At 39.9% G+C, this 21,161-nt stretch overlaps 1 protein-coding gene across 1 annotated transcript; it reads right to left on the reverse strand.

Moving 5' to 3' along the window:
- Positions 1-10: 10 nt before the first annotated feature.
- Positions 11-20,251, reverse strand: Sap-r (Saposin-related). The gene is made up of 7 exons (XM_065235441.1): positions 20,045-20,251; positions 17,679-17,781; positions 2,954-3,622; positions 1,437-2,887; positions 1,001-1,369; positions 547-932; positions 11-479 (listed from the first exon to the last, which is right to left on the reverse strand). Exons 1-7 carry the CDS (start codon positions 20,082-20,084, stop codon positions 432-434), a joined length of 3,066 nt encoding a protein of 1,021 aa, XP_065091513.1. The 5' UTR covers positions 20,085-20,251; the 3' UTR covers positions 11-431.
- Positions 20,252-21,161: the final 910 nt, after the last annotated feature.

Here is a 21,161-nt window from a genome sequence, read left to right on the forward strand (position 1 = left end):
GATTTAACGATTCCAATTAGTAGAATTTTATTTAATTAAAATTACTTTTGTTCTTTTTTACAAAAAACGTACAGATAAATGATATTGACAGCCTAATTGTGGAGCCCGATAATTTTTACTCCTATTTTCTTTAAAATTTCAGCCACTTCACGTATCACCTGAGTTGGCGTATACGTTCTTAACATTTCTTCTTTTCGCTAAATATTTTCTCTGACTAAAGAAAAGCTGATCACTCGTTTTGTTTTTCTTATATGAAGTTAGAAAAAGAAATCTAAAGAGATACAAAAAATCGATCATACACAGGAAAGGTAACGAAAAGAAAAACAGGACAGCTTAATTCGAACTATAGCACTTCTTGGTATCGTTTACAATCGGAAAGCTCTTCCCGCCACTTAAATACTAAAAACTTGATAGTGATGGCCAACACCGATTCAGTCCTGCCACTTGCCTAGCTTCTTCTTTGCGCAAAACTGGCTGGCCTGTTGAATGAAGAAAGAAAGTTAGTATAACAATTCAAACTCAATTATGAAAACATTAAATACGTACGTTACACTTCTGAGCATTATCTTCATTAGCGCACCAATGCGCTGGTCCCCAGGTACACTCATTATCTCCGACCATGTATAACTTTTTCTTCTCGACATGATCCGCCTTCTCAACTTCGTCTTCAAATTTGACGTATCCAGTGGGATTGCTGCACATTCCCATGTTCACGCAAACCTGTTCTCTTTCCACAAACTTCTGCAACTGGTGCACCATGCTGACTCCATACACCTCGAGCATTTTCTCGCATTTCTCGTAGTATTTGGCTGGAACGGTGTTACAGATTTTCTCCACGTCCTGGACAATGTCGTAATCGATCTTCTTATTGCCCAGAATGTCGTCGACCGCCTTGATGGCTCCCTGACAGACAGCACATTCTATGATTTCAACTGAAAACAGTATAGAGTATAGTATGTAAGTAAGTTTTGATTAGAATAACTGGAAAATTGATACATACAATTACTCTCTTCCAACTTCTGCAGTTGCTTCTCGCACAGAGCCAGTCTTGTGCAAATCTCCTTCGGTGGCAGGGTAGACAGGAACTTGATGATAAACTGTCCATACTGATCAATCATATGATTGCACTGTTTAGTCACAGTGTTCGGAAGCTTCGAACAAACGGTGCGGACAGCGTTCTCGATTTCTTCTTCGGTTTTCTTGTCTGCCAATTCGGATTCCAATTTAACCATGACAAATTCACACATGGCACATTGGGGTGGTTGACTAAGCGGCTCGCTCACTTCGACAGCCGAAAAAAGTTCCTTCGGAGACTCTACAATGACAGCTGGTTCAACAACGTAGTCCAATAGAGCTTCGTCAACTTCCACTGTGGATCAAAATATGTTTTGAAATTAGTTTCTACATGGACAGCATTCAAACAGTTTGATACTTACATTCATCAACCTCCTTGGCGATGCAGAATCCAAGCGTGTGGCAAATCTCCTTCGGGGACAGTTGCTTCATCAAAAGATCTACAATCTGATCGCTGTGTTCATCAATGTACCGCTCGCACTTGGTCTTGTATTTTCTCAATCGATCGCAAGCGTGCTCCAGAGCTGTCTTGATCTGTTCCTTACTTTTCTTGTTCTTTACTCGCTTTTCGACTTCCTTGACCATTTCTTCGCATACAAGACACTCTGGCGAAGCAATAGTAGCCTGGTGATCGATCGTAACCTGACCGTTCACGGTATTATCGGCGATTTCGTTTGTTTCAATATCGTAGTGATTGCGTTGCTGCTGACGGAAGTCGTGATCGAATTCCATGTTCAAAAGACTTAAGTCAGGACGCTGATCAACGCACAGCTTGAGGTAGACGCAGATTTCCTGTGGAGTAAAGTCCGACACCAACATTTCGACGAGCTCCGAAGAATAGGTATCAACAAAGTCGGTGCATTCCATCTTCAGTTTGGGTGACAGGTGAGAACAGAGTTTGCTCAAAGCATGTTTGATATTTTCCTTGGTACGGTCGTTCTTAATACTTTCTTCCAGTTGAGTAACTGCGAACAAGCACAGGGGACATGTGGGTTTATCCTGGCCAGCGTTGGCATCGATCGTAACGTCAATCTGACCCGGAGCGAAGATTTCAATATCATCCCGCGCTGCTGGACACATGTGTAGTTGTGGACAGATCTCACGTGGATCCATTGATTGAATCAAAAGCGCAATAACGGCATCGCCATACAGGTCAATAAAGTTATGGCATTCGTTACGGATGGCTTTGGGTAGCTTTTCACACGTCGTACCGACAACATTCTTGATTTCATCTTCATTGGCCGGTTCGCTCAAAGCTTCCTGGACAAAGTGCATGAAATATTCGCAGAGGGTACAGAACTTGCCGTTTTCGACCAAACCCAACGACAGTGGAGCTCCCATAAGTCTATCAATTGGTAACTGAGCCTGTTGAATTTCTACTGCAGACAATTTGGGTTCATTCTGTCCAAGCAATTTCTTTGGAGGCTTTTGCTGTTGTTCGTGGATAATAGCAACACGCAATGGGACAATTGGCATGATCGGACCATCTAACTTCATATTCAATCCCTTCGGACAAACTCCAATCATGAAGCATGCACTGTTGCTATCTAGGTTATGTACAAGAGTGCTGTAGATTTCCTCGTAATACTGATCGACCAAGTTCAAGCATTCATTGCTGAATGTTTTAGTCTGCTTGCAAAGCCCTTCCAATACTTGCTTGAACTCCAGCTCCGTGGTGTTGGCAATAAGCACATCCCGCAGGTGGTCAACCAATTGTTCACACAGTTTGCATGGAATATCGTCACCTTCCAGCTGTTCATTTTCTACCTTGATGACACCAACTCCTCCCATAGGCCGGATTTCGATTTCCTCGCTAGATTGTGAAGAAAGGCATTAAAGTATACCAACAAACAAACTAAGCATTGCTTCTAACACTCACCTTTCCTCGTGCTGATGGAATTGACTAGCACAGGCTCCCGACATATGACAGACATTCTTGGCGTTGAACTCCTTAATCATATGGTCGTAAATCTCGTTGAAGTAGCTTAGCACAATACTGGAGCATCCATCAGAGAAAGATCCCATCTGACCACAGAGTCTCAAGAATCCTTCCAGAACCTGGTCCCGATCGGTAGCATGGAACCGATTGGTGATCAATCCAGCAATTTTGTTACACTTTCCGCAGTTGAATTCATCTTTCATTTGGTCGCTCACATCCGCGGAATCATCTATATCATCCTGATCTTTCGGTTTAACTGCCGGCATCTCCTCCAGCATTTTATCGATGGCCGCATTGTTGCACAATCCAGCCACGCTGCATACTACATTGGGGTTCATCTGCGAAGCCAGCGCTTCCACCAGCTCCGGAATGAAATCATCGGCCAACTTTTTGCACTCCTTCTTGACAACCTTAATCGGGATCAAATTACACGATCCCTCAAAGACGGCCTTCAGGTCAGCTTGAGTTTCATTGCTTTCCAGCTGATCGCGTGCCTGCTTGACCATATCCAAACAGATGTTGCAAATTTCATCGTTATCAACTGCGTACTTTTGCTTCTCCCACACAGTTTGAATGCAGTGTGTCACCGCTCCACAATTCTTAGCATTCCTGGAATTATGCAAGGAAAAAAAAAGGATAATGAACCATACTCTTTCAGCGTCTTAAAAATTGAAATGATGCGCAGCTGCTTACAGTAAAACTCACTTTCGATAAATTTAGAAACTGTTAAATAAAAGAGTATTTATTTATCTATATTTATGGTTGGAGAAAAAACGCTACAATCATCACTCTAATTTAACGTACCTATGTATACGTGATACGCATTTGTATGAGAAAAAATGTTATATTTCAAGTAGATGTAAAAGCTCAACTCTGTTCAATGCGAGTCACTCACATATAAATTTCACATTATTGTGAGCTTATGTAGACAGATATCCATATGTTTGCTGACTGGCTAGCTACGACAGAAAGGTACACATTCGAAATGGACAAGACGTGACTTCTTACATTATGGGTTCTCGACTTGTGTAAACGGTATTACGAGGTGTTGTCCAACAAAATAATGACATCATAATACTGGATCATCGGAACAAATGGATTTATTTAGTGCCATAAGATGTAGTGCGCTGTTGACAGGGTAGGTGTGCTAGTGTTTGGCTCGAGTGGTCCCCTAATTGAACATATTTTGAATTTCACATTTATTTATTCTCTTATCAAATTTACTACGTTACAAGGCTAGAATATATATATTTTGCCATATTTCATATCAGATTAAGGCCTCTTTCTGTTTGGCTTTGATACGTCCCTGCTTTACGCCGGCACTCAACTAAGTGTTCTTTGAGCACCTCCACAGTTGTTAATTGAAGCTTTCTATGACTGTGCCATTTTTGCATTAGTATAATTGTGTGGCAAGTCCAATCATACTTCAATGCCCAGGGAAGTTGAAAAAAATTTCAACGCGAAGAATTCGTCCACGGTTGTATAACATTTTGCAGTAATCCATTTCGCGGTCGGCCATTTGCGGGATACAATTTCTCATTTTATACCAACTTTCAGTTTATAACATTTCGCGGTCTGTACCGTTTTGCGGCATTAAAATACTCGATTAAATTTATCGTCTTTTCTACCTGATTATTTTGGTGAAGAAGCGATTATTTCCTTCTTTGAATATTTTGATATAGTTATAAGGCTTGTACTCGAAAAAAATGCACCATTTTTATCCGTGTGTAACTTTTTTATCCGTGGGTTAAAAATTGATGAAAATCTGAATATAATAAGTTTGGAGTGAATTGTTTACATGTGCAAAATTTCATAACAATCGGTTCAGTGGTTATTGAGATGTCATCGAAACAAGAAGAAAATCTTCGGAGAATTTTGCGCGCCGTGGAAGAAAATCGAAGACAGCTGACCCTGTGAAGGCCCGGACGGTGTTGGGTTATTTCAAGCGTAATCCGAACCTTTCGATTCGCGATGCAGCTCTGAAGGCAAAGTGTTCCGCCTGGTTCGTTCAGCAAACTATGAAATGAGCGGGGCTTCGTGTATTCAAGGTCCGGAAGACACAGAACCGGCGTGATCAACAAAACACGGCGACCAAATCCCGCGCAAGGAAGCTGTATCGAGAGTGGTTAACGAAACCGATGTGTGTGGTTATGGATGACGAAACCTACATCAAGGCAGACGCAAAGCAGATACCGGGGCTGGAGTTCTTCGTTGCCAAATCACGGTTTGATGTTCCGGAAGACATAAGGAAGAAGAAAGTGGACAAATTCGCCAAAAAAATACTTGCTCTGGCAGGCCATATGCCAATGCGGTAAACTGAGTCAATGGGTACCATCAACAGCGAAATTTACCGCACCGAATGCCTCCAGAAGTGTCTGTTGCCCTTTCTGCGGTCCTACGGAGGCGAGACATTATTTTGGCCGGACCTGGCATCATGCCATTACGCGCGATCGACGTTGGATTGGTACAGAGACAATAACGTTGTTTTTGTACCAAAAACCGCCAACCCCCCAAGTTCACCAGAGATTCGTCCGGTGGACAGATTTTGGGGCATAATGAAGGCCAAAGTTCGAAAATCGTCCAAGGTGTTTAAGAACGAGCTTGAGTTGAAGAAAGAATGGATGAAAGTGACCAAAAAGGTTCCCGTTTCACCTGTGCATACAATGCCTGGGTTTCATTTGCATGCACGTAACCTATAGCTCATACCGTAGTAGGCTGTGTATAAAAGAAAATGATTTACTTATAGCGAATTCGTTTATTAACTTTTTGTCAGTGCGAACCTCAACCTGAGCTGGGTCTTAAAAACAAACGATCGAACTGACGTTTGTCAGAAAACAAGCAGGACCAATCTTGATACCCAATCCAGGTTGGAACTGAATAATAAACGAATTCGCTATTAGTTTGACAGTTGCACCATGACGAAGTGGCAGCGTATTCGTGATTTGTCCCACGCGCAAATGTCGAAAAAAGACATTTCAATCGCCGTGGGAGTGTCCCGGTGGACCGTCAAAAGCGAAAAAATCCGGTAATCCTGTTCGATCCCGTATCAAATTCCAGAACCGACCGGTGTATTAGTTCTCTTTCGGTAAAAGACGTGGCCGATGAGCACAAGAACGTGTATCTGACCAAGCATCCTGTTAACGTTATGATGTTTGGATTGGTGGCTTCCGATGGAAGAAAAATGGACCCGGTGTTCATTCCAGAAGGCGACAAGGTCAACACGGAGGTCTACATCGGGATTTTAAGTAAGTATGTTCTTCCGTGGATCCAAAAACAGTACGGTCCGAAGCCAAATATTGTATTTCAACAAATGGGGCTCCGTGCCACACCTCGAACCGCACTCAGAAGTGGTTGCAGGAACATCTTCCGTTCTGGGCGAAGGATATGTGGCCGCCATCCAGCCCCGATCTTAATCCGCTCGATTACGAAATATGTCGCGTCATGAAGGTCAAGGCCTGTTCTAAACGCCACCCGAGTACACAGCAAGCCTTAGACAAACATTGACCCGTAACTGGAGAGAAATGGATCCAGACTACATTATTAGAACCTGCCGTGCATTCCGGAAGCGTGTGGAGATCGTAATTGCATTAAGTGGAAACTCGATCAATGATTAACATAGTTTAAGACTCTGAGAAACATCCCCCTTTGAATAAATAAAAAAAAAACTCGAAAACGAAAATTTTGAATTTTTTTTTTTAATTTTGACATTGCTCAATGGTGCAAACATTATCACGCATACGGTAATTTTACAGAAATCATACGAAAGTCTTTTCACACTCTTAGAGTTGAATTCTTTTTTATATTCTAAGCAGTTCTTTTGCAAGTTAAAGCTATTGAACAATCCAACTGAAATGCTCAATAGTAATTCTTTTGGAGTTAACTTCTTCTTTTAAACTTGCGCTGTTCTTTGGCAGCTTGGGTTAAAAAGCTGTTCCAATCGAACAAAGCAATCCATTTTGACAGTTGGACGAATGGAACAGCTTTTGACCGACGTCCAACCTTTTGGTATTCGTTTAGTGTTATAATATAACACGTTCAGACTACAGAGTTATAACATGTTATAATAATTTTCGCCAAGAAAAATTTCATCAAGATAGTCAGTCTGGCCAGCGTTTTAGGGTGGAGAATGGCTTCGGCTCCCGAGACCATATTCAAAGCACGGTTTTTTTAAAAAGAAATTTAATCGGAAATCTATCCAAAAAATGTTCTATGATGTGAAATATCATGCTGCAGAAAATAAGCGATGAAAGTTATTGTATACCACATGGTTGGAATGAGGTTTCACGGGCCGAAGCCGTTCTTAAACCTATATCAAAAATAACCCTTTAGAGATAATGATAAAACTTCGTGAGCAGAATTCCTCTACAATATGCAGGGCTGGTAGCAAGGGGTAGGTCACTCCGCTCACCAATCTTGGGTCATCTTTTTTGTCAGTGTGCCGCAGGTGTGCCGATTGTGCCGGTCACAGAACAAGCTGCGATTGTTTGTAAAATACCCATCCCGGCAACGCAGTATTTCTGACGCCTTGAATGATTTGATTTGAAATCGCAAGGATAAATCGGATTGAGGATGACGTGGGAAGTGGCTGGTGTTGGTGTTTTATGTTCATAGGATGATAAAATTCCTGTGTTTTAGTCTTCTATAATGCCCTCAAAGGCATACCAGAAACCTAGCCTTTCGTGATGTGAACAGCATCGGTCTATCAGCGGCCGGAAAGAGTTGGAACCGGTGGGGAGCATTGTTGGAAACTGACTATATAGGATGAATAGACTTCTTTAGTTTGTTTTGTGTGATTTGCAGCATTATTTGAATTAAGGGTACTAATGGGGTCTAATTAACTGCCTCTTTCTCTGGAACCCATTCTAAATATATTTCGTGTTTAGATAATTTTTATAAGTGAACTGCTGGTCTGAGTTTCTCTGGTATATTAAATTAGAGGATATTTCTGAATATACAGTCAAACAGCTCAATGACAGTTGTCCAGTAGTAATCCCATTTTATTTACAACAATCCAATGCCTACAAGATTGTGCCGAAGGTGTGCCCAAGGTATGCGGAAGGTGTGCCGATGGATGTACCCAAGCTGTGTCGAATCTAATTTCGGCACAATGTGCTGAGTGACTTACCCCCTGGCTGGTAGTGAGTTATACAATATTATTGACTACAATATCGAGAAAAAACAGTGACCAATAGTGACATTTATTGATCGGAAAGATATTAAAGATATGAATCTAATCTTTCGATGAATGCGATCCACTTTGACAAATATTATAAATTCTTAAAGCATTTTACAAGTTTTTTTTTTAATAAGTGAAGGATCTTATAAATTTCTTTTCGTAAAATCAGTATTATTTGGATAATCAATAGGTTAATATGTAACCTCCATTTCCTCACACAGCACTCATTTTTTTGCTACGATTTTTTGGAAACCAACCGTTGAATAAGTTGAATTTAGATTCAGATCGCGAATTCGGGATGTGAAAGATTGAAAATAGAAATTTATTAGGAAATCTTGAAATTGAAAAAAAAATCAAAGTCTTGGACAAATTCGTCAATTTGAATACAAGCAATTTTAAAGATCTCGAATATAGAAACTTCTGTAAAACTTCAAACATACACAAATGTTCATATCTCTGGAACCTAGACAAGTGTTCTGGATCGTATCAATAATTATCATTATTCTGGAACGAGGAAAATTTTCTCGAAAAATCTCGATCATCAAAAAAGTTGTAAGATTCTGACATACATTTTAGAGGTATTGGACATTTTTTTGTTTAATGCTGGTGCTTAGTAATTCGTTATATTTAATCCAAACAAATTAAGAAAGCGTTGAATAATTAACGATGTGTTAGAATGTAAGTTCACAGTCCGAGAAACATTTAATGATTCTATTTTTTTTCCTTGGATTTGTTTTCCGTCGATCTTGTTTTCCATGCTGAGCACCAATGCTACCGACGCCAGGAAGGCAGCTCCCACACCTGGACCCTACCTATCGACCCATCAACTCATGAACCGGGGACCAACGGCTTTACTTCCCATCCGAAGGAAGGCGTGATCAGAGATGTTATGCCTCAGAACATCCCGGCGGCGCCGACTGGGATTGAACCCAGGCCTGCTGGGGTGAGAGGCAATCACGCTTACCACTACACCACCGGCGCCGCTATTTAATGATTCTAAAATATATAAAATATTTCATGCTTTTAAACATCGAATTTATCTAAAATCTGGGATTGGAAATTTGCTGAACTTTTTTGTTTTTTTTTTCGAGGGTTAACCAACTGCAGTCTTAATAGGCTAGCATCTCGGTTGGGCTCTCCATGCGATGCACAATACTAACAGACGACTCGAGCTATGGTGCTCACTAGGTCACTGCAGCTTTTAGGCTCGTATTGTGATCAACTGTGTGTATTAGATTACGATCATAAATCCGGAGAACCCTGAGATCTAGGCGCAATCGCCCCTGCAAACAAACACGTCAATCGCCGGTCTCCCGCGAACAAAACAACAATCCTGCAAACAAACTATACCAAATCATAGAGGAACTATTCCTCTACCTGTTTGTGTTATTAGTTTTTCCAGACTGAGCCCAAATTCGCGAGAAACCGACAAATGACGTGCCTATCTACAAAAGCAACTACGCCCCAACCTCGAAGCTCTCCGGAAATATGTGATAAATCATGTAAATGTAAATGGAATACAATAATGTCCCGATTTTGTCAGCCCCCTTTTTTGAAAATGTTTTCCAATGTTCTACAAAACCCATGCCCTTTTTCAATAATCTTCTTGATCCTTTTGCACCAAAGTATACTTTAAACAAATATCCCTCTTAACGATGAATGAGAAAAATTTAGATTTATAGGTATGTGAAATTATTGAAAGAAAAAAGTCTGAAGCGCGGAGGGTTTGACAAAAGCGGGCCATTAGTGTATTTAAAATAAATAAATCCATTCTTACATTTTTATGGTTGCTTGATTAATAATTGCTATTATTACCTGCTTAGAGTTGGCTCCTTTAAAATACTGTGTAGAATTTACCTCATTATTCCTCAGCTCCATCGATTTCCGTTCCTGCGTGGTTTTTGTGATATAACCACGCTCAGCATATTATCCTGTAGTACGACTTCACCATGCAAGTAACTCATCTCTCGTTAAGATGATGGGATATGGGGGGAGGTAGCTCATCGATTCTTCCGGTTCGCCTCCTAGCATCGTGCTATAAGGTACCAGGCGATAACCAGGGTAGCTGGTCGATAGCTCGATGACATCATTTCGTTGGCGTCTGCAATGAAGGCCTAAGTACTTTTTCGTAGTTTTTAGTTTTCGGATTTGAAAGATCGTCGGTTACAGTGGCCTGCTTACTGAGCAGAAAAACGCGGTCCCAGGTCCTTACATATCAAAGAGATTTATGGTAAAATCGCTTGTGTATCGTGTATTTTGCGAAACTCGTTGTTGTCGTTGGTTCCGGGTTTGAATGGATACACAACGGTATTATGTGATATGAGGGGCTCGGTGGCCTTAGAGCAACCGTTTTTGCTTACTGAGCAGAACATCATGAGTCTAATCTCAGGCCCATCCACATTCAAGATTCGTCAATCGTTTTATTTGTTAATATGACTACATGGTAATAACAGCAACTCGGTGATTAAAAAGGTGCTCGTCTGCCTAGTGGCAAACGTTTTTGCTTACTGAGCAGAAGACCGTGGGTTTAGTCCCAAGCTCCTTCGCGTTATACGATCGTTAGGAAATCAATTCAGCTTATCGTTTACCAAAACGAACCCTGCTGCAAACCCAACCCTCTTATCCAACATCCCAGTGATTCCTCGTGGAAGTGCAGAGGTGTTCTCGGCTTCCATCAAAGCGAGTGTCATGTCAACACAATCCTTCCCATTCCTTTCTTTACCTGTGTTCGGGCGCGGCCGGCGCTGTTATTGCCTAATTTACGATCACCAGTTTTTACACATTGAGGATGATTGCTAGTCCCAAGCATCGTCTATTGGTTCTCTGTGTAATTACAGCTGATCTGGCAATAACAGAGTAGCAACCGTGGGCGGTCAATCAAGCTCAAGCTCAAGCTCTCGTTAAGATGATGGGATATGGGGTGATGGTGATAAGGATATAGAAAACGAATAAAAGAACAGAGAGAAAGGTATTAGTATTGGTTACATTAACCCCCCCCCCCCCTCCCCCCCAACACACACACACAACGAAAAAGAAGCATAGATGCACAGACAAACAGAAATGACACATTTAATATTTCTCTCCACAAAACATAGTCACTAAAACACTACCGCCATCTGTTGAGTATCATGTGATGGATTAGTACACTGAACAGATGGCGCTAGTGTGCAGACGTCAAACGCAAGGGAACCGACCGTGCGCGCCACAGGTGGCGGCACCACCAACCAAAAACACTCAAATTGACCGTCAAATGCGTATTCGATGAACAACCTGCGAGTGTTATGTCTGTTTGTGAGATCAAAATTCACTCAACAAAATTAAATAAAAAAAGGTGGCCTTCAAAAAATTCTTAAAATTCGTCCATTGATTCTCTTTGAATTTTTAACTCTTTCAATGAAGCTTAATTTTTTTAATTGGCTTTAATTCTCGGAATTCTCTGAAATTTACCTCAGTATTCTTGACTACCAATTGAAAAGCGCCTATTAGCTTTTGAGAGCAAAACTTGTAATCCCCTTTCCTTCTCCCGTCGAAAATTGTCTTCAAATTTTGTTCAGTATTATCTTAGGGTTCTCGTCTAAATTCATCTGGAAATTGCTGGAACTCTCCTTAAAATTATCTAGAAATTCTTTTCGAAATGCGCATGGAATTATCCACAGAATTTTGTTTGGAGTTATTCCCTCCAAATCCAATTGGTATTTTCTACGAATCCTGGAGTCCTCTTCACAATCGTCATGGAATTTTCTAGAGAATGGCCTAAATTTTTACTCTGAACTCACTCAATTGACATGGGAGTTCAAGTCGAAACTCTCGTAGAGATTTTCCTATTTCTCTCTAAAAATGTTCTCTGAAATACCTTGGTGTTATTTCTAGAATTCATTCTAAACTCTGTTCAAATTGAAACAACTAACACCGCCTAGCGGCTATAAAAATGGGTTTTTATCAACCCTCAGGATCTCAGTTGAACTCAGGAATATTCCAACACCCAGTGGGAGGTGAATTTATGTTAGACCCAAAATCATCGAAATATCCTTTTATTTAAGTAATTTTTGCTCAATTCGGAAAAATGCAACATCAAGCATTGGGCAACCACAACTTCGGAACTCTATTTAAAGTTTGAAATGAATAACCATCTTCATACTACACCGAGTTATTGTTTAAAACTAGCGAAATCAATCATACTTATTAATAAGTTTCTGGAGAAAGATTTCCCTGAATTTGAATTAAATTCCTTGAGATTCCTTGATTTTCCAGACTAAAAATGTATTCCCTGATATTCCCTGATTTTCCAGGTTTTTTTCAGGTAGTCGACACCTTGCAGATATTCCGGGTCTTCCGGAGGACCACTTTGCTGTCTCCGGGGTCCACTCATAGATCATCATTGCATGTGATTTTTAACGATTTTCAAATGGAAAACAAAACTGACATTTCACATATAGCAACGTTTGGATCGGTTGTTGTCGCGTTGCTATATTTGTTAACCCGCTGTTCACCGAGATCAGATTGTTATTTTCCGCACTTGAATAGCAAACCCCGGGGCGGTTACTGCGTTATGGTGGAGGTTGCTACAATAGTTTTAGCAACGCATTGGTGCGGGTGCTCTTAGGTACTACGCGGAATTATGGCAAGTCACGGTATCATATCAGTAGTTACAAGTCCAATTCAAAATTCTTTATCAGATTTTTGGTACTTCATACGCGAAATTAACGATTACAACGTTGGGAGGAAAATATTTTACTAATGTCAACATTAGCCTTAGTCCGAAATTTGTTAGCTAGAGAAAGTTATAAAGATGAAATAATTTGACTTTCTGTGCACTTTTGAGCCATTGTTGATGGTCTTTTTGCAGAGGCTGATGAGCCCTTTTCTGTTGTTGGTTGAGATATATGCATCCAATTTGTGAAGTTCTGTAGTTCTAAAGAGATTATCCCACATCCGTCGAATCATTCTGAATTTGGAAGGCAATTTTTTTGTTGTAATAATAATCACCCAGTAAAACTATAGTTTTCTTTTTTTCTGGTGTGATGGAGTTGAGGTGCAGTTTAATTTGGTGCGTTTTTCAGGGTGTCGGTTTCTTTTTCGGAAGTTGAATGACGACTCAGAAACACATGCAGGGGACCATCCATAAATTATATAGCATATTTTTGCACAATTGTAGAGCCCCGCTTAATTCAGTAGACACCTCCCCCCTAAGACCAGTCATGCATAAACAAGTTTCTTTAATCTACTAGGTCCCTACTCAAACGTGATCGCCATGTCTATTTAACCGTCATTGGTTCTCTCTCTTCTGGTCAAGATCCCGACAAATGAACCCCCAAAAGACTGCAACGTGTTATCTTTAAAAAAATACTGCTGTCATCCGTATGTGTCAATCTTCAATGCGAGGGAGGCGACTCCACACCTTAACCCTAGCATATCGAGCCCATTCACACATCAGCCGGGACCCTGGGCTTTCCTTCACATCCAAAAGAAGACGTGACCAAATATTTTACACCTCATAAAATCCTAACGGCCTCGGCTGGCATTTAACCCACACATATTGGAACAAAGCTGTTCATGATTTGATGCAACACATGATGGGTTATGACTGAAGTTAGATGCTTATCGCTTCCCCGAGGTACCTGATGTGACCACGGTGGTCTTGAGTATTAAGTATGATACACATTCATCTAGATTTGAATGATCATGTCATTTGATGCTTTCGCATTTGGCCATCTCCAAGAACCATATGGATTCCAGTTCAAATACTGGTCGGATTTTAAAACCCTAAGACCAATCATATCTAGTGAGTAATCAATAGTAACCAGGACTATCACCACAGAAAAGAAAACTTAAACAATTTCCTTGCATAGCTCAGCAAAAACAATGTCAGTTGGCAATTCCATTTTACGTCCCAGCAGTTCAGTGTAAAAAAAAAACTCGAACTCGGTCAGTTCAATCATTTGTGGAGCAGAATTACAAAATCAACATTTTCTCAACGCGACGTGGTACAAGTGGCGATATACAACCACAAATTATCGCTATTATAGGGACGGCTTTGTTTGGAGTTCACATCGCGCAAACGTGATAACCTTTTCCGATTTTGCGCTTTCATTTGGCTGTCTGACTGACTGACTTAAGGACTGGCCGTTAGCATGTATATACATACATTACCCGAGCAAAGTCTGAGATCAAATTGAAATCTAAATTTGATGTTGTGATTTCGCTGATAATGATTACTCAGGTTGCTGTCGTTTTGGTCGTTTTAACGGTTAAAATATCACAATTGAGAGCAAACATTGGAAACTATTTCTGCTATCAGTGAGAGCAAACTGAAAACTTAAAGCTGGGTTTAGACTAGGCAAGTCAAATGATCAACTCAGTTGAATTCAATTGGCTTGAAAAGTTGAGCCTGGTTCAACTTTTTTCAATTTAAGTGAGTTGATCAAGTCAGTTGAATGACATGGTTTACACGTTCAATTCGTGTTCAAGTCAGTTGAATTCAACTGACTTGATCAAATGACTTGCCCTGTCTAAACCCAGCTTAAGGGTGACAAATGTAATGGGCATTAAATGGTTTTCAAGATGAGAGCGAGTGAGAACCTAGAATTCCAAGAAAATTTGATAATTTTTAGAATGCTTAAACCGGTTAGGTTTGAGGATTTTAGATCTTAAAGAATATACCCTGCATGAATTTTGAAAAATCAAAAATACAATTTTGATGGCACATAAAACTTGTTTCAAAATATGCGTTGACGAAATTTGATATTCGTAGCTTAACGAAAAATAATGAACCGATAATCCTACTTTGATTTCCAAAGCAATGTTTACTGTAGGTACATACATACCTACATATTATCGGAACATTCAGCCGGTCTTATCACTCCCAACAAGCGAACGAGAAAGAATGAGTAATCGTCGGTCGGCTCGGTCTGCTATTATCGGACATCAGTGTGAACCGACGGCCGAGTTTACCATCTTTGTTTGTAAATAATATCTGCGCTGTTTGTAGGTATAACAAAACAGTGTGAACGGTGAAACCGAGAGTAAGCGATGAGTGAGTAGGGACTGAGGAGTAATAATTTGCACTGCTGACCATGATGATGATAAGAAAGGCTCTCGGTATACGGATCTGTTCTACTATAGAGAAAAATGGAAACACAATCTGGGTCAATACAGGAAGCAAAGATGATGTTGCCGTCATAAGCTATTCTAGACGCATCACCATGTAGGTATGTCTGTATAGTCATCGCACGAAATTCTCAGGCATGAACGCTATCTGAGCAAAATTGGCCTCTGCATTCTAAAATTTAAGCTAATCGCGAAAGCCCGAGACAGGCAAGGGGAAAAAGACGCGCAATATGCAAATTAGCATCTGATTGGTTATGGGTAGAATAACATTACGAAGGCAAGGGTGACGGTTGCTTCCAAGCATAGCCGGCGATCCAATACGCGTGATGATTGTTTTTAGCAATTTTTGATAGAAAGACCACTAAGAAAGCACGTTTTGAGGAAGAGGAAAACTGAAAATCTCTCATGAAGATCACTATGGATTTACGAGTTTACGATTTGGGCATTTGCTTTGGTCTTGAGGAATCGAGTTTTAAATTAAATCTACGATGAACAAAGTTGGATAAACACGGCACAATGGCACTCTAACCTTCATTGCTAGTAATAATATATTGCCTTTGTTCGGAACATAAAACCACTGCGACCAGTAATTTGATCTATTGTAGTATAGCCCTCCCGTGCCCTTAGTTTAGTGCATGTCGTGTTACTCCACCACTATTGAGAAATTATGAAGTATTCGGTTTAGATACAGTTGTCATTCTTGTTTTCATCTGATTCTAATTGAAAGGTCCCGCTATTAATATCGATCGAAGAGTTAGAGCATCCTTTGTGAGTCCCTCCAAAGGTGCGCCCCTTTATCAGTCAAAACCGGATTCCTTAGCAACAAAATCAAGAAATGACGCCGATATTTACAATGCATAAGGACTCTAGTCTAAACCACTTCAAACTAAAGCCCTACAGTAAGAGTATGGACGTCTGTCAAAAGTTGTTTCAATCGAACCGTCAAAATGCACCGCTTTGCTCGATTGGAACAGCTTTTTGCAGTTGTGTGGTTCAATTTGGTTTCAGGATTCCATTAATTTGTTATATTGAATAAGCAAGAGCACGGACCAATTATAACCTCTATTTCCTCACTGCACTATTTTGTCTACCTCGATTTTTGGAAAACAAATAACTAAGTTGATATTAGATGGCGATTAGAACGAAAAATTGAGACAAAGACACGGATTTAGACTAATGTTGACAATTTTAAGGACAGCGGCGCCGGTGGTGTAGGGGTAAGCGTGATTACCTCTCACCCCAGCAGGCCTGGCTTTAACCCCAGTCGGCGCCGCCGGGATTTTCTGAGGCATAACATCTCGTTGGTCCCGGTTCATGAGTTGATGGGTCGATAGGTAAGGTCCAGGTGTGAGAGCTGCCTCCCTGGCGTCGGTAGCATTGGTGATCAGCACGGAAAACAAGATCGATTCATTGGCGAGCTTTTATTCGCGAGAAATCGACGGCTAAAGCCATTGTTAACTAATGCAATAACGCCCGTTTGAAATGTTGGCACTGAGTTAACGTGTTTGTTTGTCATACTTTACACACTGATTTTTAATTAATATGTCTAACACAAATTTGTTGCCAAATCAAGCTGTGCTTTGATGTGAGTTTTTAAATGCAACTTTTTTACTCTCAACATTGGTCGCAACAAAGTGACTTTAAATACTTAATTTAAAAAACAAGTTACTTTAATTACTTTTACTTAGGACCTAATGCATTGTTCAGTTTGATATATGAATGCTATACATATATACTACCGCTATTCGCATAACAGTCCCATGTCCTATGGATTTCCTATCTACATAGGACTGTTATGCGAATAGCGGTATAGTATAGGAGTATTAAAAAAAAATGTTTGTATGTACCTGGTTTATACATCGACAGACATACAAAGCAGTAGCGTTGTACTAATATAATCTAGTACCTCAAAAAGTACAATTTGAGGTACATACTTGAAGCAATATAACGGTGTAGTTTGTATGTCTGTCGATGTTACTATTGATAGATAGAATGTAGCCGAAATTGACAAAATAAAATAATTTAGAAACTTCGGAAACCAGTCCCTTTAGCACAATAGCACAATGAGCGTGTTAGATATGTGGATTTATTTAATACCATTGACGGACATGACTGCAGTACCGTTGTTCTCCTTAAATTCAGCACCGCAAACGACACACTAGAATTAATTAGTACAACAATGCTACAATCATGTCTGTCGATGGTATAAGGTGCATTCCTATCAATGTTAGTCTCTGAATTCAGTAAACTCATCATGATATTCTAAGCTGTTTAAAATCCAGCTCATTGAATAATCGCCACATCAAGTTGAGATAACTCACACAGAAACCAAAGCACTATGGAAATGTTATGGATTTGTTAATCAGTTGTCACCGTACTCACTTTAAATTCGAACACCAGTAGGTTGGACCCCAGGTGCATTCCTTCGCTCCGAGCAAACGTCGTCCACCGGTCTCGACTGGTGTAGCGCTGATTGTCGCCGTCACTGAAACAATAAACGAAAGTTAAATTAAATCGTTAGTGCGTATATTGCTATCAGTTTACTCATCAGCTGAAATAAAATAATAAAAGCATAACAAATTCTCACGTCCATTAGGAGTAGAAAAAAACATAATGGAGAAAGAAACCTGCAATCAATATATATTTTTGTAATTTATTAAAATTTATCAAATCAGTGCCAACATTTCAAAATGATGAAACTGCTTTTGAAAACAATGGCTTTAGTCGTCGGTTTCTCGCGAAAAAGAGCTCATACATGCAAATCAACGACACCGTCAGGAAGCTGACATCATTGATTTGCAGGAATCATGTTTTATATGCGAGAAATTGGCGGTTGAAGTAATTGGTTACAAAAACAAGTTTCGGGTGTGATCGAACCTGACGTTTGTTTTTTTTTCGTGGAGTTTTTTTATTATCTATAATCGGTTGCTGATCTGGCCAAAACCAGGCCCAGGAGACAATTTCGAGTTCCTCAGTCCCTATTATTTGCCGCTGAGAAGCTGTTCCGAAGCCAAGTAGAACCTCCACGAGGTGTCCCATCATTAATTCCATCATTCGTTGAGTCGCAGCGTTGAACCTGACTATTTGCCACGAAAAGGCTTGCCAATGCACATCAAAAGTCGACTTCATGTGTATGTGTCAAACCAGTAACGTTGGGAGATCACCTTTTTGTCGTGCGTTACTGGTATAAGATCTACAACCGAACGCTGGTCGTGACAACTTCAAACTAGGGAATCAGGATTTTCCAGTAATCAAAGGATTACATTTTAGTGCTTGTTACTTTTTATGACTTATGACGGGTAGTGACCACCGCCGTTATGCATTTCTATATTGTATATTTTAAATCAAAAATATTGTTTATGTTCATAGAGTTTACATAATTCAGTACCCTTTGTCCTCCTCTTCTCTTTTCAGAAAGCGAGTAATGGCGCTATAGTCATAAGCCATAAAAGGCTAGGACAAGAGTTAGTGCTCATGTCCCAACCGTCAGAAGAAAATGGAGCATCACCTTTCTAGCTCCGATGCTTCCAACAACCAACTAATCATATAATTACCAAAATCGGAACGTACGGTACGAGATGTCCACGTTTCATCCATTTATTGAATTCTAAAGCATCTTGTTTAAAGCTTCGATTTAAACAGGCCCGATGTAGGCCTGGCCGATTTGATATATTATGTGTCGCATCTTCGATGTGAAATATATATCAAATAGACAAGAAAAATTATGGAGGTATATCCATCATTTTCCAGGATGCTTTCAAGAACTGGCTATGTTGGCGTTAGATTAGATTAGATTAGATTAGATTGGTTACAAAAACAAGTTTCGCCCTGATGCAATGTTGGCACTTAAATGGTATACACTTCAACCCAAACAATGCATAAGGTCCTAAGGTAACTTTGATCGATTCTCTTCATCGACTTTCTATTTCGTTAATAGTTTGGCTACAAACCCGTTTCTTGTCGTGTTTGTCGTATTAGATGCTAGATAATAACTTTTTTCATCGAACTGTGTTGAAAATAGCTGTAAATGTCTATGCATGGCTGTGGAGATGCAAAGATCGTCGAAGATGATCTGTCATTATTACCTAGGACCTAACCCATTGTTCGGCTCGATTTCTTCCGAACATTCCTGTTTTCTGTTTCTATACACCGACATTCGTAAATGAAAAAAAATCGGTTTACAATTTCATAACTATTGCCTATTGCTTCGGTTGATCAACTGACTACTTCGTGAGTTCGAGAAGCTTGTTTTCGCACGTACCTACCGACCAAACGATCAGCGTGGCAACAACACAAATTGGCTGAGGAACGCGACATAAGAACTATGCTACATTTTTCTTCATCGTGCACCATGAATGACCAACACATCTGCTGTTAGAATCAGTGTTCTTGCACAGGTACATTTTTCTGTTGTTTCGCTATTTTTCTTATGGATTTTTTTCCTGTTGCTTCCCGTCATTTTTTTGCCTCGATTTCTGTTGAATGCCCTTCGGACGTTCACCTGACCTGCTGCAACAAACTTATTGTATGATACTTCTTTTTTCACAAGAATTCGGTACCAGATCAATGCACCCGAACATGTTTACTAACACTTAAAAAAACAAGATCAGTCGAAGATTCTGCTGACTGGATGACTCATAAGAAAGTTAAGACGCATTATCAACAGCTAGCGCAGAGAATAGGAACAGAAAAATGGAGCCTTGCCTGCCTTTGTTTCGCACTTATCGGAGATGGACATGAAAACTTACCCAGCAAAACGCCAGCCACGGCTAGCAGTAGATTCTTCATTCTGGAGCTCTTATGTCACTAATCACAAAAAAATTAATTCTTTCGCAAGCAATGTAATCCAATTAGGTAAGAATTTTTACAATATTTTCAAGGAAAAAAATATAAACGACGTAGGAAGCACACAACCGAAACTGCGTACTGTTCGATGACGAATGAATGACGATGAATTTGAATGATGTTTTTCCATCAAAAGATCTTTTGAAGGCTTGGAGACCTTGGAGACTTGAAGCTTGGTCTTCACGGTAACATGAAAGTCCCCATTATTAGTAAAACTTCACCTAATTTTAATAAAAGTAACAAATCTTATTAATGGGTAGTAAATTTACCCATTTAATGAGTAACTGCTACCCATTATTAAAAAGGCAACAGATACTCATTAATGGGAAACAGGTACCCATTAAATGGGTATAAAATGTACCCATTAATGAGTTTAGCCACTTTTCTTTCAAGTGGGAGAAATTTTACTCATTAATGGGGACTTCCAAATAGCGTGTTACTCTCGGTGTTGCTAGCTTATATTTTTTTTCATGGAAGATTAAACTCTACACAACGATTAAAAATTGAAAAGAGCATATCCTGCTTTTGCAAACAAAACATATAGAGTATTTTTCCCGCGAACCGAGGCCTCCCAGCCAAACACCAATATGTAGTGGAAATTATTCCCTTCCCGATGGTTTTTATGGTTTACGTGGGTGGGCATCCGTTTGCGCGAAAAGGGTTCTGTAACTTTTGTTGACAAAAGCAGATAGGCGTTTTTCAATTATTACGCGAGAAATCGTAAAACTATGTTTTGACAAAACATCAGGGGTGTAACGCCGTGTATCACGCTTCCGCAACTCTACACGGAACTGAAAAAATACCCAAAATTAAGTTCTTTTCACTCATCTCCCATGTTCCGTTCAATAAGCTAATTTTCAGTGAACCGCTTATATGTAGTTATAGATCCTATATAGATTCCATAGATAAGCGGAGGCAAAGTATAATCAACAATCAATACGAAACTAACAATTTTAAATTGGCTCACTACTTGACTAGCCTATTGGTCCCAAGCAAACGATTAACGTATCCCATACTAGT

This window comes from Ochlerotatus camptorhynchus, unplaced genomic scaffold (assembly GCF_037179485.1).
Source record: "Ochlerotatus camptorhynchus isolate MF236.1 unplaced genomic scaffold, CSIRO-AGI_Acam_v1.1 ptg000485l, whole genome shotgun sequence".
NCBI classification, from domain to species: domain Eukaryota; kingdom Metazoa; phylum Arthropoda; class Insecta; order Diptera; family Culicidae; genus Ochlerotatus; species Ochlerotatus camptorhynchus.

What these genes read in the sequence shown, in the direction of transcription:
- Sap-r (XM_065235441.1), bottom strand. Translation starts at nt 20,084, where the DNA reads ATGAAGAATCTACTGCTAGCCGTGGCTGGCGTTTTGCTGG. An exon ending in CGCCAAGGAGGTTGATGAAT is followed by an intron (nt 1,370 to 1,436) that starts GTAAGTATCAAA and finishes TTTGATCCACAG; the next exon opens with TGGAAGTTGACGAAGCTCTA. An exon ending in GAAGTTGGAAGAGAGTAATT is followed by an intron (nt 933 to 1,000) that starts GTATGTATCAAT and finishes TACTGTTTTCAG; the next exon opens with TTGAAATCATAGAATGTGCT.